Genomic DNA, 13,966 nt, shown 5'->3' on the forward strand with positions numbered 1-13,966 from the left:
AAGCAGGCAATAAGTTAGCCCAACAACCATAGTTATATTAACATACCAATAAATCTACACCATCATTCAGCCATGATATTAGGTGTAATTATAATGAACATCCATCTTTTGACATAAGGAAGTAGTATACCCGTAGTGACGACTATGATCTACTAAAATTTTAACTTGGCTTAATGTTGAGAAGACGAACGAACTAGGAAAACAATATGAATTAAATTTGATAGGGTGTGTGTGTTTAGTACTATGAATTTTTAATTGTGTTGTACCTCGTAACTGAATTAAAGTTATAATAATTCTAATTCATTTTCAAATAGTTTGTCAAGTAGAATCAAATAATTGATATAAAATTATAATCTCAACTAGAACGAAAAGATCAAAATATTTTGAGAGATAAAGGCCCAATTATAAAATAAAAAGCCCAATTAATCACCATTCAAACTAAAAAAAGTAGTATTTAGAAAGCGCCAAAATTCCCAAACTACGACTGAAATCTCAACCGCTTCTCTCTCCACAAACTGCCATGGCGTTTCTCTTCTCCTCCGCCATCCTCTTCCTCCTCCTCCTCTCCTCCGCCGCCAATTCCCCCACCAGAACCCGCGAATTCGACGACATGCTTCAATCAATCCGCAGCTACGGCTACACCCTCTTCACCAACGGCATCGCCACATCCGATCTCAAATACGAGCTCCTCTCCGCCGTCTCCAACTTCACCCTCTTCGCCCCCCGAGACGAGCTCCTCTACGCCCTCGACATGGCCGCCGACGCCTCCTTCTACGTCAGCACCCTCCGCTACCACGTCATCTCCAGCCGCCACACATTCGCCGGCCTCAAGAACCTCTCCGCCCCCTTCCTCGACACCCTCCTCCCCGACTACGCCGTTTTGATCGGAAAATTCCGCGACGTCGACGCCGACAGCGACCGCGCCTCCGTCGGCCTCATCGTCAACGGCGTCCGGATCGCCTACCCGGACCTCTTCCTCGGCTCCAGAATCGCGGTCCACGGAATCGAAGGAATCCTCCTCACCGGACTCAACATGAGCCGCGATCTCGAATACGGCTCCGGGCATTTCCCGCCGATCGGATCTCCGGCGCCGGCGTTCCACCCAATTCCTACCCCGCCGTCGAATGAATCGGATATTCGGGCAGATATGCCCAATTCTCCGACTCCGGGACCGGCGAGGGGGATTCGGAAGGCGAAGGCTCCGGCTCCGCCGGCGTCTACTTTTATTGGGATTATTCCGGCGAAGGGGATTCAGAAAGCTGATGCGCCGGCTCCGGCGGGGGCTGGGAATATTCCGGTGCCGGAGACTGACCGGAATGGTGTGCCGGCAGCGGCGTCGCGGGAATGGGCTGCGACGCCAACGATCTCGCAGGAGCAGATGGAGAAGATGAAGAGGCTGGGCAAGAAGACGCCGGGGAAAAGGCTGCGGAAGGGGCGGCGCCGCCCCGGAGGCGTAAGGAGCTCCGTGATCTGTAAACTGCATGGGCTGTATTGGAATAATCCAGATATCTTGGGGTCAATGTGTGATTTCTTGGATTTACAAATATTTAGTGTTTCTCTTCCTTTCAAAATGCTGCTGAGTGTGAATTTTTTAGGATATTGATCACTATGTTCATCTAAAATGTTGCATCCTCTTTCCATTTTTAGTCTTGTATCACAAATTAATTTCGGACTGACCTACAATTTACTTATGTAGATTGTTAAACGAAAGAAAAAATAGAATAGCATTAACGCTTGAGTTAAAGAAAAACATATAGAGCAACATGAGTTGCACATAAATTGATAGCTCATTTGTGCTTAGGAGGAAACATATATTGAGATATGAAAACAAATTAACTAAGAAGGGTGTAAAGTAGGATTTTATTGGTGAAAGTAAAGGATATAATTTAGTAGCCACGAAGAATGTCTCCTTGTTGAGTGGAATAACCAAGAGAGCTCATCATTTTCTTATGGCCTTGCAACAGCCTGGCCCGAGATACGTCATGACAACTTCCGTGGTGCAAGACTGGAGGTGAAACATAGACTTCCAACAGCTTGTTCCTCTAGCATTCGGCCCGTCGACTAACAAACAAGGAGAGCTACGGAGACGAACTTCAACGTGGAATATGCATATGCCATCGTATCGTATATTAGTAGTGTGTAGAAAGTTGTTGCCAACGGAGTTATATAGTTGGATTTGAGAATGAGAGATAGATAGCCAAGGGACACTGCGGTTTTCTTCTAGTAACTGATTATATATATGAATTTATTATGCAAATTCACACGATTCATTAATCAATTTTTTGTAGTATTCAGTTTAACTAAAGTACTCCAATTAATGAATAAGTAATGGGCCGAGTAAGTGTAAGGGCCCAAGATTATGTAACCAAGGCCCAATAGACAAAGCCCAAACCCTTTCTTCTCTCTAATCTCTCTCGGTGTAAACAGGCCAAAATTAGGAAGCTTAGCAATGGGATCGGAGAATCTACCGAGGAAGGAGGCGAACGTGCTCCGGGGGCACGAAGGGGCCGTGCTGGCGGCGCGATTCAACTCTAACGGCGAGTATGTCCTTAGCTGTGGCAAAGACCGCACCATACGCCTTTGGAATCCCCACCGTGGATTGCACATCAAGACCTACAAATCGCACGGCCGTGAAGTCCGCGATGTCCATGTCACAGGGTACGGAACTTATACCAGTTGATGTTGGCGTTTTTGCTGGATTTGTTTTGCTACCTTTTTCATGCTCCGTGTGGGTGTTTTGAAATTTTGATTTTGCTTGAAACAGGGATAATTCGAAGCTCACCTCGTGCGGAGGCGATCGGCAAGTGTTCTACTGGGATGTGGCGACTGGTCGTGTTATTCGGAAATTTCGCGGGCATGATAGTGAGGTCAGTTTAATCTATAGCATCGTTGGCGGTTGATTTGGTTTTATGAATTTATTCTGAGAATTAGGGTTTGAAATGAAATGTGCAAGTGGAGGTGTCTTCTATATCGCATTTTCTTCCCTGCATTAGTAGTAGGTAAATAAACTTCGTAAAATCTACTTTTTGGAGTTTCTTCTGGTGAAATGCCGAGATTGTAATTCGTAACAAATCCTTCTTCTTCACAATGTGTCTTCAATGATCATTCACAATTATATTGTAGCAATTGAGGAATATCGTTGGTCACAATAGTAGCTGGAGGAGTTGATAAGACTGTATGTGTGTGTGTTTCAAAAGGACGGTAAAATGGGAGTGATGCATTTCAAATTCTTCATTCGTAAAATAAATATGGACATGGGGATGGATTGATTTGAAAAATGGAATTATTTAGTTGACATTCCTCTACCTTGTTACCAGGTGAATGCTGTGAAGTTCAATGAATATGCATCAGTGGTTGTCTCAGCTGGTTATGACCGTTCATTGCGTGCTTGGGATTGTCGATCTCAGAGTACTGAGCCTATTCAGGTTCGTTGTTTTGTTTTATAAAAGATGATACCAGCTACCTCTGATTTCATTACGTTAATAATTTTCCGTGTGCTTAAACTTCCTGCTATTTGTGTTTTAAATTTCCAGATCGTTAATTTTGACCAAACAAATATTGCAGATTATTGATAGCTTTGCAGACAGCGTCATGTCTGTTTGTTTAACAAAAACTGAGATAATTGCTGGAAGTGTTGATGGGACTGTTAGAACATTTGATATTCGAATTGGTAGGTATGTGTCTTGTAAAATGATGATAACACTTCTTATGAGTGTGTGTGTGTGTGTGTTCATTTTCTCCTCCCCAGCCCCTCAAATGCGTAGCTCATTGCTTATTCAGGATCCTTTTGATCTATGATTGTTTGCTATCTAAATTGTGACCTATTCATGTATGTAAACAGAGAAATATCCGATGATCTTGGGCACCCCGTGAACTGTATTTCCCTCTCAAATGATGGAAACTGTGTATTAGCCAATTGTCTTGATTCGACTTTAAGGCTTTTGGACAGGTAAATGCTGCTGAGGTCACACTTATGTAAATGCTTCGGGTCTTAAATGTTGTTTCTCAAATAGATTCCTCTGTGACAGATCAACTGGTGAATCGTTGCAAGAATATAAAGGCCATACTTGCAAGGTTTTCTGTTAAAGCTTTATGACATATTTCTTGTGATTTTTTACAATACCACCAACAACATATGAAGGCCATAAGCTTGATTTAACGTAGCTGAGTATTGTTGTATCTTCGCCAGTCATTCAAGATGGACAGCTGCCTAACAAACTCAGACGCTCATGTAGCTGGTGGCTCAGAAGATGGTTATATTTACTTTTGGGATCTTGTAGATGCACAAGTGGTGTCCAGTTTCCGAGCTCATTCATCAGTGGTAAAGTTGTTATTTCATGCTTCATCTTACTGTGTTTTCATTCATGTGCCAATGCAAGTTCTTTGATGTTTGGTTTACTAGTCAAATAAGTATGAAGATTGTGAACAAATTGTAAAATTTCAAGATGATCTAAACTAGTTTTTGGTTCAATGACCGACCCTCTATTTGTTTCACATAGATATAATTTCCAATGTTTTTACTTGATACTTGACTTAATCTCTGTGTATGTGTATAAGCCATATAATTTTTGTATGCTGCAGACACTCTGTTGTGAGATCACTCAACATATTTCCTAATCTCGGCTCCCCTCATTTATTCTACTGTCTATCTTTGTTTTTGCTTGTTGGTAGTTATTGTTTTATTTTGCTTGATCATTTTTGGCCCGACAGGTAACTAGCGTGAGTTATCACCCAAAAGACGATTGCATGATTAGTGCCTCTGTTGATGGCTCGATTCGAGTTTGGAAAGCCTGAAAGATGGGGAGTAGTAGGAGGCAATGAGGAACGTCAATTTGCCGTTTCCTTGTTATTTGGTCTCGACTTACTGGTTGCGATTGCTGAAAGTTTCACCCAATCCCTAGTGAAGAAATGCCAAGTTTGATCGATAAAGAGAGTTTTTATTTTTCTGATTTCCTTCGTCATATGTAAATGTAAAATCGAAGCTAATGCAACCAAAAAAAACTTGTGGTTTCTATGAAATTTTTATGTGAATTGATTCTATCTTATTTCATTTTATAGGACCTTCGAAACAAAAATTAGGCATGGTCAACTTAGATATAAATTTCATTTTAAATTGTGATATGAGCATTTCTTTTACCTACCGCTTCATAATGTGTTTTTTCTAAAATTCCAGTATGAAAAAACAAAGATTTCCATTAAATTTAGCATCAGTTTCCAGCTTAAAAGGATTTCTAAAATATTATGCACGACTGAGTAGTTGCATGGAAAGGAATTGTAGCATTTTACAAAGAAAACGAATTGAATACAAAAAGAACATTACAGTTAAAAGTGGTTATAATTACAATAACACGTCTTTTACAAACATAATATTAGTATAATATTTAAGACCGACTTGTTTGATTATTTCTCACACGTAACCCTATTTTAACATTTTTAAATATAGTTGCTCCCATTTAAAGTCATTTTCCCATAATTACCATACGTTTTGCTTGTAATAGAAGTTGTTGGTTGGAGTAGTTTAAAGAAAAAACATTGTTATATAGCTCGAGATTTTAATTCACACTTTACTTTCTTGCCAAGTAAAAACCAAAAACAAAAGAAGATAATAAAGCCACTAACATAGTAGTACGTGTGATTTGGCAATAATTCGATTATTTTCCCTTTTGTGGAGTGCAATAGACTTAACTTTTGCAACTCAAATTTCATACAACAATTGGTAAATACTTGGACAGATGTCGCATTGCCCTCAAAAGTTAACGATCACACCAAATATTTTCTAGTGGTGGTTAATCGATTAAAAGCAAAAATTAGAGAGAAAAAAGTGTGTGAATCATACAAGATTTGAATCTTCTTTTACACGCTCCCTTAATGTTTTAGGTGTGTAGTTAGAATTCACGTTTTAATTACATAGTGAACTAACTCAAAAGTCCATAACTTTTCCGTTTGTGACATTACAGGTCCTTAACAAAAAAAATCGTCAGACGATTCTAACCTTAAACATAATCACATAGCTTGTTTTTTCTGACTAAAATGCCCTTAAGTCCTAAAAGGGCATTCTGGTCATCTCAGTAAGAATGCTGACAGTGGCGGCCTGCATGCTGCACAACATCTACTGTTCACACATGTTCCTGAATAATTGCGGCATAATTTTTATTTTGGATGGATTAAATTTATAAAACTTCTAAAACTGCCTAAAATTAAATTTAATTTAATTATTACTTTTTCAAAGAAATAAAAAAAAATACGTCATTTTAAAACTAAGTTCTCCTATTTTAAATATAAAATCATCAATGAACCTTAAATATAAATTATTAGTACACAATATTCTTTCATCATAGTATATCGAAAAAAAATGAAAAGATGTTGACACAATATTTAATTAAATGATTATTTATCCAAATCCAATATTTATGATGCAGACGAAACAATATTTATACTATGGTTAATTCTCCAAATCAATTTAAACATAAAAGTACTCCTTTAATATTTTGTTGAATAGACTAAATATCTTTTAATTGCTACTATTCCAGTTTATGAAAAAGAGAGATAAATTGAAGAAAAAACCCTTGAAATATAGCAAGGGAAATATGAAATATGATTTGACAAAAAGTCTGGGTAAGGTCTGCAAATCAGTGTAGGTGTGTGCATGGTAGGTCTGCAGGTTGCGGGTACTTTGACTGAAATGCCCTTCAAGGTATTTGGGTATTTTTGGTCCGAAAACAAGATATGTGATTATGTTTAAGGTTAGGATCGTCTGACGATATTTTTTTTGTTAGGAGCTTGTAAGAGTCACAAACGGAAAAGTTAGGGACTTTTCATGTAGTCCACTCTTAATTATATTTACGTTCATTTAGTTTAACTTTCAATAGAATGGGATTAGATACAACTAACAAAAAATCAAAATAAATACTCAAAAGTTTACCTTATTAACACTTAAATTGAAGTTATTTTGAAAGGGAATCCATGGTTTTTGGTACAAAGAGAGAAGTTAAATTACTAGAGTACAATTATTCTTCAATTCTCTTATTCAAAAAATAAAACAAAAAATATTTAAACTTGCATGTTTCAGCAAATAAATGATACATTAGAGTGCGTTAAAATGCTAACTTTTTCTTAAATTGTTAACTTGCTAACTCATGAACGTAGTGTATTAAAAATATAACACGATCACATTAACATTTAAATATCAATGTCAACATATTGTATTAAAATATTAACTTAAGTTTTGACATTTCAATATTATTGTGTTGACATTTTAAATACATTGCATCGATGAGTTAGCAAGTTAGCAACTTAAGATTAGGTTAATTCCTATGTAGTTAATTCCTAATTAAGGTTACTACGGACTTAGTGATATGCTAATCATTCATAATTATAATTATAATTTAAATAAACCGTAACCAGGGCCAATTAGGTTAGCGCATGCTAATGTTGTAATAAAATATTGGACGTGTGTATAGTGTTATATTATACAAGATGAGAATGAACTTAGTAGTATAACCTAACTAGAAAATTATAGTACTGAATGAAAGTAGTGACGACATTATTTTAGTGGAAATATGGAGCATAATATTACAATCAATTGATAAAGTGCATCCACCAATATAGTGCTCAAATTTGGATTTGTATCTGTTTGTACATGTGTGATTTTTTTTGGACTAGTGTCTAGTGCTTCTGTGATAAACAACAATTGGCAAATATTTTCAAATTAAAATCAACTATGCGACACTATTAGATAATGTTCGTCGCTTCAAACTAATAGGGGTAATAAAAAAAAGTTAAACATACGGGTCATGTATCTTAATAAATTCATTTGCGAATAGTTAAATTTATTAGGCTTTTAAATCAACTGAATTCATTAAATTAAAAATTCGTATGATTATTAAACTCATATGCAAACTAAATTCAATTGTATTCAAAAAATGAAAATTCAAAAAAATGGAAAATACTCGTACGGACATAACGAAAAACAAAAAAAGAACCGAGAAAAATTAGAAAAAAAATTTGTCACATCTGAAAAGCAAAACTAGATTCACGGAAAACCTAGCGTATCACACTAGGAATTTATAACAATACTACTCTCAGTAGAGAAATGACAGAGGAAAACAACAAATTTTGTGCTGTTCCAAACCCCAAATTCCCACTATATCTTCTGCAATTTCTCCCTCCTCTATCTTTATATATAAACATACATATGTAGTACATATATTTGTATACATCATACACAATCTTTTTATAATATTAATGACCATTACCTGAGTGGGAAACTAAACATTTCAGACATACCATTATGAATTACTCCATCATCCATTTAAATTTTCTCACATAATATTAATCCTTTGTGCACAACTTCTCTCTCTATTGAAGACACTGCAGAGAGTTAGGTTGTAAAGAATGATGCATCTTTGTTTGCATTTTCAAGAAACACATTAGCCACCTTTTGGTTTACTTCGACTTTCCACCCTATTTTATTCATTTCCCATCGTTTTCATCCCTTTTATCTAACCACCTCTTGCTATTTAACCGTCACTCTTCCTAAATTAATTGTATTATAGTCCAAGACTCAACCTTTTTGGCGCATGAGCTGCCATTTTCCTCTCCCATTTTACTCAAAACACCACAAACTAGGACCTCCATTCTTTGTTTTCTGCTTACTTCTCTGAGTGTAAAATCTCACTTGTTTTATTGCCAGTGAAGTACATTTGCAAGTTCATTCCTTCTGTTTTATTTTTCTTGGACTCGAGCAATTAAAAATTTAAGCTTTCGGAGATTGAGGGCTGACGTAGGTGTTTTTTTGTGCTAATTAAAAAAAAAGTTGAGATTTTTATATTGGTGGAAGTGATGAATACTGGAGGGAGGCTTGTGGCTGGTTCTCACAACAGAAATGAGTTTGTTCTCATCAATGCTGATGAAATTGGAAGAGTAAGATTTTTATTGGCCAACATTTATTGCTCTCTGTTTTATTTGGGTTAGTGGTAGAACTCTAGAAGTTGCGTATGCTCACGTGAGATTTGTTTAGCATTTCTTGAAATGCATATTAATGTTAAAAGGTAGATAATGTGTGATTTCAAGTTCCATAGATAGTTTGCAATTTAGTGTTCATCATGTGTGGATAGGAGTCCCAAATTATGTGTATAGGTAATTGCTGGCTTATTTATCAACTGCTTCTTAGATTCAGCCCATTCTACTTTTATCTGTATTTATAGTTTCTCCAAAACAAATGTTAGAATTTGTTGAATTACGGCTAGTACACTGTATGTTACTGTATTTGTTGATTTTTGGTTTTCTGGGAAGAGTTAACGTGGTTTACAATGTTTAATTAAAAATGTATACATACCCCTGACCAATTGTGATGAAATCAATATTCATTTTTATTTCCATTTCAGTAAATAAATTATTCTTTCTTCCAAATCTCCCTGAAAAATGTATGACTTCATTATTTCATTCTAGTAGCTTGATAATTTATCATGATTCTTTTGTCGGGATTCTTATGTGTTGATAACTGAATTTTGATTTTCTGTCATTTTGTGTGAACTTATTATTAGTACCTTCTACATTTTTTCTATGGAACTAAAAAAGTTAACTGAATACAGTTTAAAGTTATTATCAAGTTCTTTAGTCTCATACTCAGATTAGAGAAGCCGAAAAAGATGCTTCTCTTAGTTAATTTATTGTCTGTAAAGCACAACAATTACATTGCAGAACTTGAAACTTAGTGTCTTCTTCCATAGCAAGTGATTAAGAATCTAACCACAATGAGACTTCTCATGGTTATCTTTTGTGATTCCTTAGATCAAGTCTGTTCAAGAATTGAGTGGAGAAACATGCCAAATTTGCGGAGATGAAGTGGAGATAACTGTAGACGAGGAACTCTTTGTTGCATGCAACGAATGTGCTTTCCCTGTATGTTGAACTTGTTATGAATATGAGAGAAAGGAGGGGAGTCAGGCTTGTCCTCAGTGCAAAACCAGATACAAGCGTATCAAAGGTTAGTCTAACGACTAAACTTTATCTGTTTTACTGATAGTAAAAGCCGTAGATGGTGAACTCCTTGATATGTTTCTGCTTGGATGAAACCACAATCTCTGGTCTGTTTATGCTACAGGTAGTCCGAGAGTGGAAGGTGATGAGGAAGAATATGAGACGGATGATTTAGAGCACGAGTTTGATTATGGAAATCCTGATGCCCCAGGCTTTAAACAAAAAGTTGGGTGTCGTACCCTCTGTTCCTGCTGGTTCAACTGGATCAGCCACAGCCTCATCTTCTCAAGAGTTCGAGATCCCTCTTTTGACATATACTACAGAGGTAGTCAAAGAATCATCACTCCTCTGTGTGTGTGTGTGTAATGTTTTGGCTTTTTGGTGATCTGGGATTCTGATTTCTCTAGGATGCTGAGATTCACGGTGACCAGCAAGCTATCATCGTGCCTAGATCTATGGTTCCCGAAAAAGACATTGCCTTATATGGGTATGGAAGTGTTGCATGGAGAGATCGGATGGAGGAATGGAAGAGAAGACAAAATGACAAACTTGAAGTGATCAATCATCAGCAGAGTAATGGCAACGGTGATTTAGATATCAGTGAAATGAATTCTGATTTGCCTATGTGAGTATGGTCTTCTTACCAGAGTAATGGCAATGTTTTATCATAGAGAATCAACCTTAACCGATATCATATAACTACTTCTCATTCACTAAACGGATCAAATTCTCATGACTCCTGACATATTTTTTCATTGCACTAATATTTTCTGTTTGGACTTGTGGCTTGTTTGTTACTTCGTAATGTTTTTCTAGGATGGATGAAGGGAGGCAGCCGCTGTCGAGGAAATTACCCATATCTTCAAGCAAGATAAGTCCATACAGATTGATAATTATACTCCGTCTGGTGGTTCTTGGCTTCTTTTTCCACTATAGGATTCTCCATCCTGTCCACAATGCGTATGGCTTGTGGATTACATTGGTTATTTGTGAAATATGGTTCGCTGTGTCGTGGATACTCGATCAGTTCCCAAAATGGTGCCCAGTTGAGCGAGAAACATACCTTGATCGGCTTTCTCTTAGGTACATGTGTCTGCCTCTCAAGAGTCAAGACATCATTTCAGTTTAGATATTTGAGCAGCTGAATTGTGATTTAATCTTCAGACTATCAACTGTCTTAAGTTACTTGCAGTAATCACAGTTTCTGGTTTTCGACTGCTTGATGGTGGATGACTTATTTGGCTTCATTTTTTTTCAGGTATGAAAGAGACTTTGAAGGAGGAAAATCCTCAGAGTTAGCAAGCGTAGACATCTTTGTGAGCACCGTCGATCCCATGAAAGAGCCTCCTCTGATAACAGCAAACACAGTTCTCTCCATTCTTGCAGTGGATTATCCAGTCGACAAAGTCTCTTGCCATGTTTCAGATGATGGTGCAGCAATGCTTACATTTGAAGCACTTTCCGAGGCATCTGAATTTGCTCATAAGTGGGTTCCTTTCTGTAAGAAGTTCAGCATTGAACCTCGAGCTCCTGAATGGTACTTTTCACAGAAGATGAACTATCTGAAAAACAAAGTGCATCCTGCATTTGTGAAGCAAAGGCGTGCAATGAAGGTTTGTAGTCACACGTGAACATACTCATATCATATCCATGCTCATGAACACAAAGAAAGAGATCGAGAAGAGGTCATCAAGGCCTAAACTTTTTCTAAATTTTTCATGTATTTGTTTGTTTTGTACCAGAGAGAATATGACGAGTTCAAAGTTCAGATCAACCGTTTAGTAGCCATGGCAGAAAAGGTCCCTGAGGATGGCTGGACAATGCAGGATGGAACACCTTAGCCAGGAAACAACGTCAGAGACCATCCCGGTATGATCCAGGTTCGTGACACAAACCTTGAGTTGGGAGTATCAGTTTACGGTAATCAAGCACATGTCACATGAATATCGAACCAACTTGGAATCATCGAATATTCTTAGTTATGTTTTACCATGTTAACAGGTGTTCCTCAGTCATGATGGCCTTCGTGATGTCGAGGGGAATGAGCTGCCTAGTTTGGTGTATGTTTCCCGTGAAAAGAGACCTGGCTTTGAGCACCATAAGAAAGCCGGGGCCATGAATGCTCTGGTAAATATCAACTGTATATTACTGACTTCGTCCCAGAAGCACAGTTCACTATTCCTATTCATTTTACCTTTTCAAGTACATAAAAGGCATTAACTTACTATGTCCGAAAATGCGAAGTGGACTATATTTTTGGGATAGAGGGAGTATTTTTTTAATTTATAGTATTTCTCCCCTTTCACTTTATTGAATTCTGTTGTTTGTAAAATGTCCAGGTCCGGGTTTCGGCTGTCCTGTCAAATGCTCCTTATCTTCTGAACGTCGACTGTGATCACTACATAAACAACAGCAAGACACTGAGAGAAGCTATGTGTTTTATGATGGATCCCACTTCAGAAAAGAAAGTAGGCTATGTGCAGTTTTCCCAGAGGTTTGATGGAATGGATCGCCATGATAGATACTCTAACCGTAATGTTGTGTTCTTCGATGTAAGTGTAGCTCATTTTTCCATTTTTCTGGTTTTATTGCTCTTGTCATCATCCAGCAATTATGACATCTTCCACTCAATATGAAGGGTTTGGATGGTTTGCAAGGACCTATGTATGTTGGAACGGGGTGTGCGTTCAGAAGACAAGCTCTTTATGGATGCGATGCTCCAACAAAGAAGAAGCCACCAAGCAAGACTTGTAACTGCTGGCCAAAGTGGTGTTGTTTGTGTTGTGCTTCTAGAAAGAAAAATGGAGGAAAATCGAAGAAAGACAAGAAAAAGAAGACGAAGCAGAGAGATGCCTCCAAGCAGATACATGCTCTTGAAACCATTGAACAAAGGATCAAAGGTAAAAAAATTTATCATGTGCATCTTTCATATAAATTTCTTACTAGTTGGTATATCTTTGCAACAGAGCCAAATATAGCAAGTATGCCTCCTATCTCCCAAGAGACACTCGAGAAGAAGTTTGGGCAGCCGCCAGTATTTGTAGCTTCAACGCTATCAGAAGATGGTGGCGTTCTAGAGGGAGTTAGTTCGACATCACTCTTGAAAGAGGCCATTCATGTTATAAGCTGCGGTTATGAAGACAAGACAGAATGGGAAAGGAGGTGAGTCGTTTAGTTTCTAACTTTTGTGTTTACTGTGACATGTTTTCAAATGACCGTCTAAATGTCAACATGCTAAACCAGGTTGGATGGATTTATGGCTCTGTCACAGAAGATATACTCACAGGGTTCAAGATGCACTGCCGTGGCTGGCGCTCAGTTTACTGCAAGCCTAAGAGGCCAGCATTCAAGGGATCAGCTCCCATTAACCTCTCTGATCGTCTCCACCAGGTTCTGTGATGGGCTCTTGGGCCAGTCGAGATTTTCCTGAGCAAACACTGCCCAATCTGGTATGGTTATGGAGGTGGCTTGAACTGATTGGAACGGCTTTCCTACATAAACTCTGTTGTATATCCATGGACTTCTATTCCATTGATCGTGTACTATACATTACCCGCCATCGGCCTTCTTACCGGGAAATTTATTGTGCCTGAGGTATGTGATGATATAGAATATACTCCCTATTCTTCTTTTGTTACAATCATATTTATACGAATTGCTTTTCATATATCCCTTATAAGTTATATCTTAACTTGCAGATCAGCAACTATGCCAGCATTGTTTTTTGTTGATTGTTCTTATATGTGATTCTAATTTAGAGTAATTGTAGTGTATATATTTGAAGTTCTATGTTGATATTGTTGCATATGACTGAATGTAATTTCAAACCCATCCTCACTCTCCCCCAAAGTTCATGTTTTAATATCAATTCAACAAAAACAAGAACTAACTTATACTTTTACATATTCCATGGTCATCCTCTCCATCAGACACCAAAATGTAGCCATCATCTCAAGCACACCAATATATCAGAACTATAAAATCA

The 13,966-nt window shown here is 37.6% G+C and overlaps 2 protein-coding genes and 1 pseudogene across 2 annotated transcripts; all 3 read left to right on the forward strand.

Annotated features, from left to right (window-relative positions):
• Window positions 1-492: 492 nt before the first annotated feature.
• LOC121790260 lies at window positions 493-1,603 on the forward strand. Its single transcript, XM_042188524.1, has one exon. It carries the CDS (start codon window positions 521-523, stop codon window positions 1,601-1,603), a length of 1,083 nt encoding a protein of 360 aa, XP_042044458.1. The 5' UTR covers window positions 493-520.
• Window positions 1,604-2,443: 840 nt separating this feature from the next.
• Window positions 2,444-5,063, forward strand: LOC121790255 (WD repeat domain-containing protein 83-like). Its single transcript, XM_042188519.1, has 8 exons — window positions 2,444-2,658; window positions 2,765-2,867; window positions 3,318-3,425; window positions 3,565-3,674; window positions 3,842-3,949; window positions 4,029-4,074; window positions 4,190-4,321; window positions 4,711-5,063. The coding sequence occupies exons 1-8, from the start codon at window positions 2,450-2,452 to the stop codon at window positions 4,792-4,794; spliced, it is 900 nt and encodes a 299-aa protein (XP_042044453.1). The 5' UTR covers window positions 2,444-2,449; the 3' UTR covers window positions 4,795-5,063.
• A 3,526-nt stretch (window positions 5,064-8,589) lies between these two features.
• On the forward strand, window positions 8,590-13,876 carry LOC121790259 (annotated as a pseudogene).
• Window positions 13,877-13,966: the final 90 nt, after the last annotated feature.

The sequence above is a fragment of the Salvia splendens genome, unplaced genomic scaffold (genome assembly GCF_004379255.2).
Source record: "Salvia splendens isolate huo1 unplaced genomic scaffold, SspV2 ctg455, whole genome shotgun sequence".
Classification (NCBI taxonomy): Eukaryota; Viridiplantae; Streptophyta; class Magnoliopsida; order Lamiales; family Lamiaceae; genus Salvia; species Salvia splendens.

Bases quoted from the DNA above. Each gene is read 5' to 3' on its own strand.
- LOC121790260 (XM_042188524.1), top strand. From the start codon at position 521: ATGGCGTTTCTCTTCTCCTCCGCCATCCTCTTCCTCCTCCTCCTCTCC.
- LOC121790255 (XM_042188519.1), top strand. From the start codon at position 2,450: ATGGGATCGGAGAATCTACCGAGGAAGGAGGCGAACGTGCTCCGGGGG. The intron at 2,868-3,317 runs GTCAGTTTAATC...CCTTGTTACCAG, and splicing joins TTCGCGGGCATGATAGTGAG to GTGAATGCTGTGAAGTTCAA. The intron at 3,950-4,028 runs GTAAATGCTGCT...CCTCTGTGACAG, and splicing joins ACTTTAAGGCTTTTGGACAG to ATCAACTGGTGAATCGTTGC.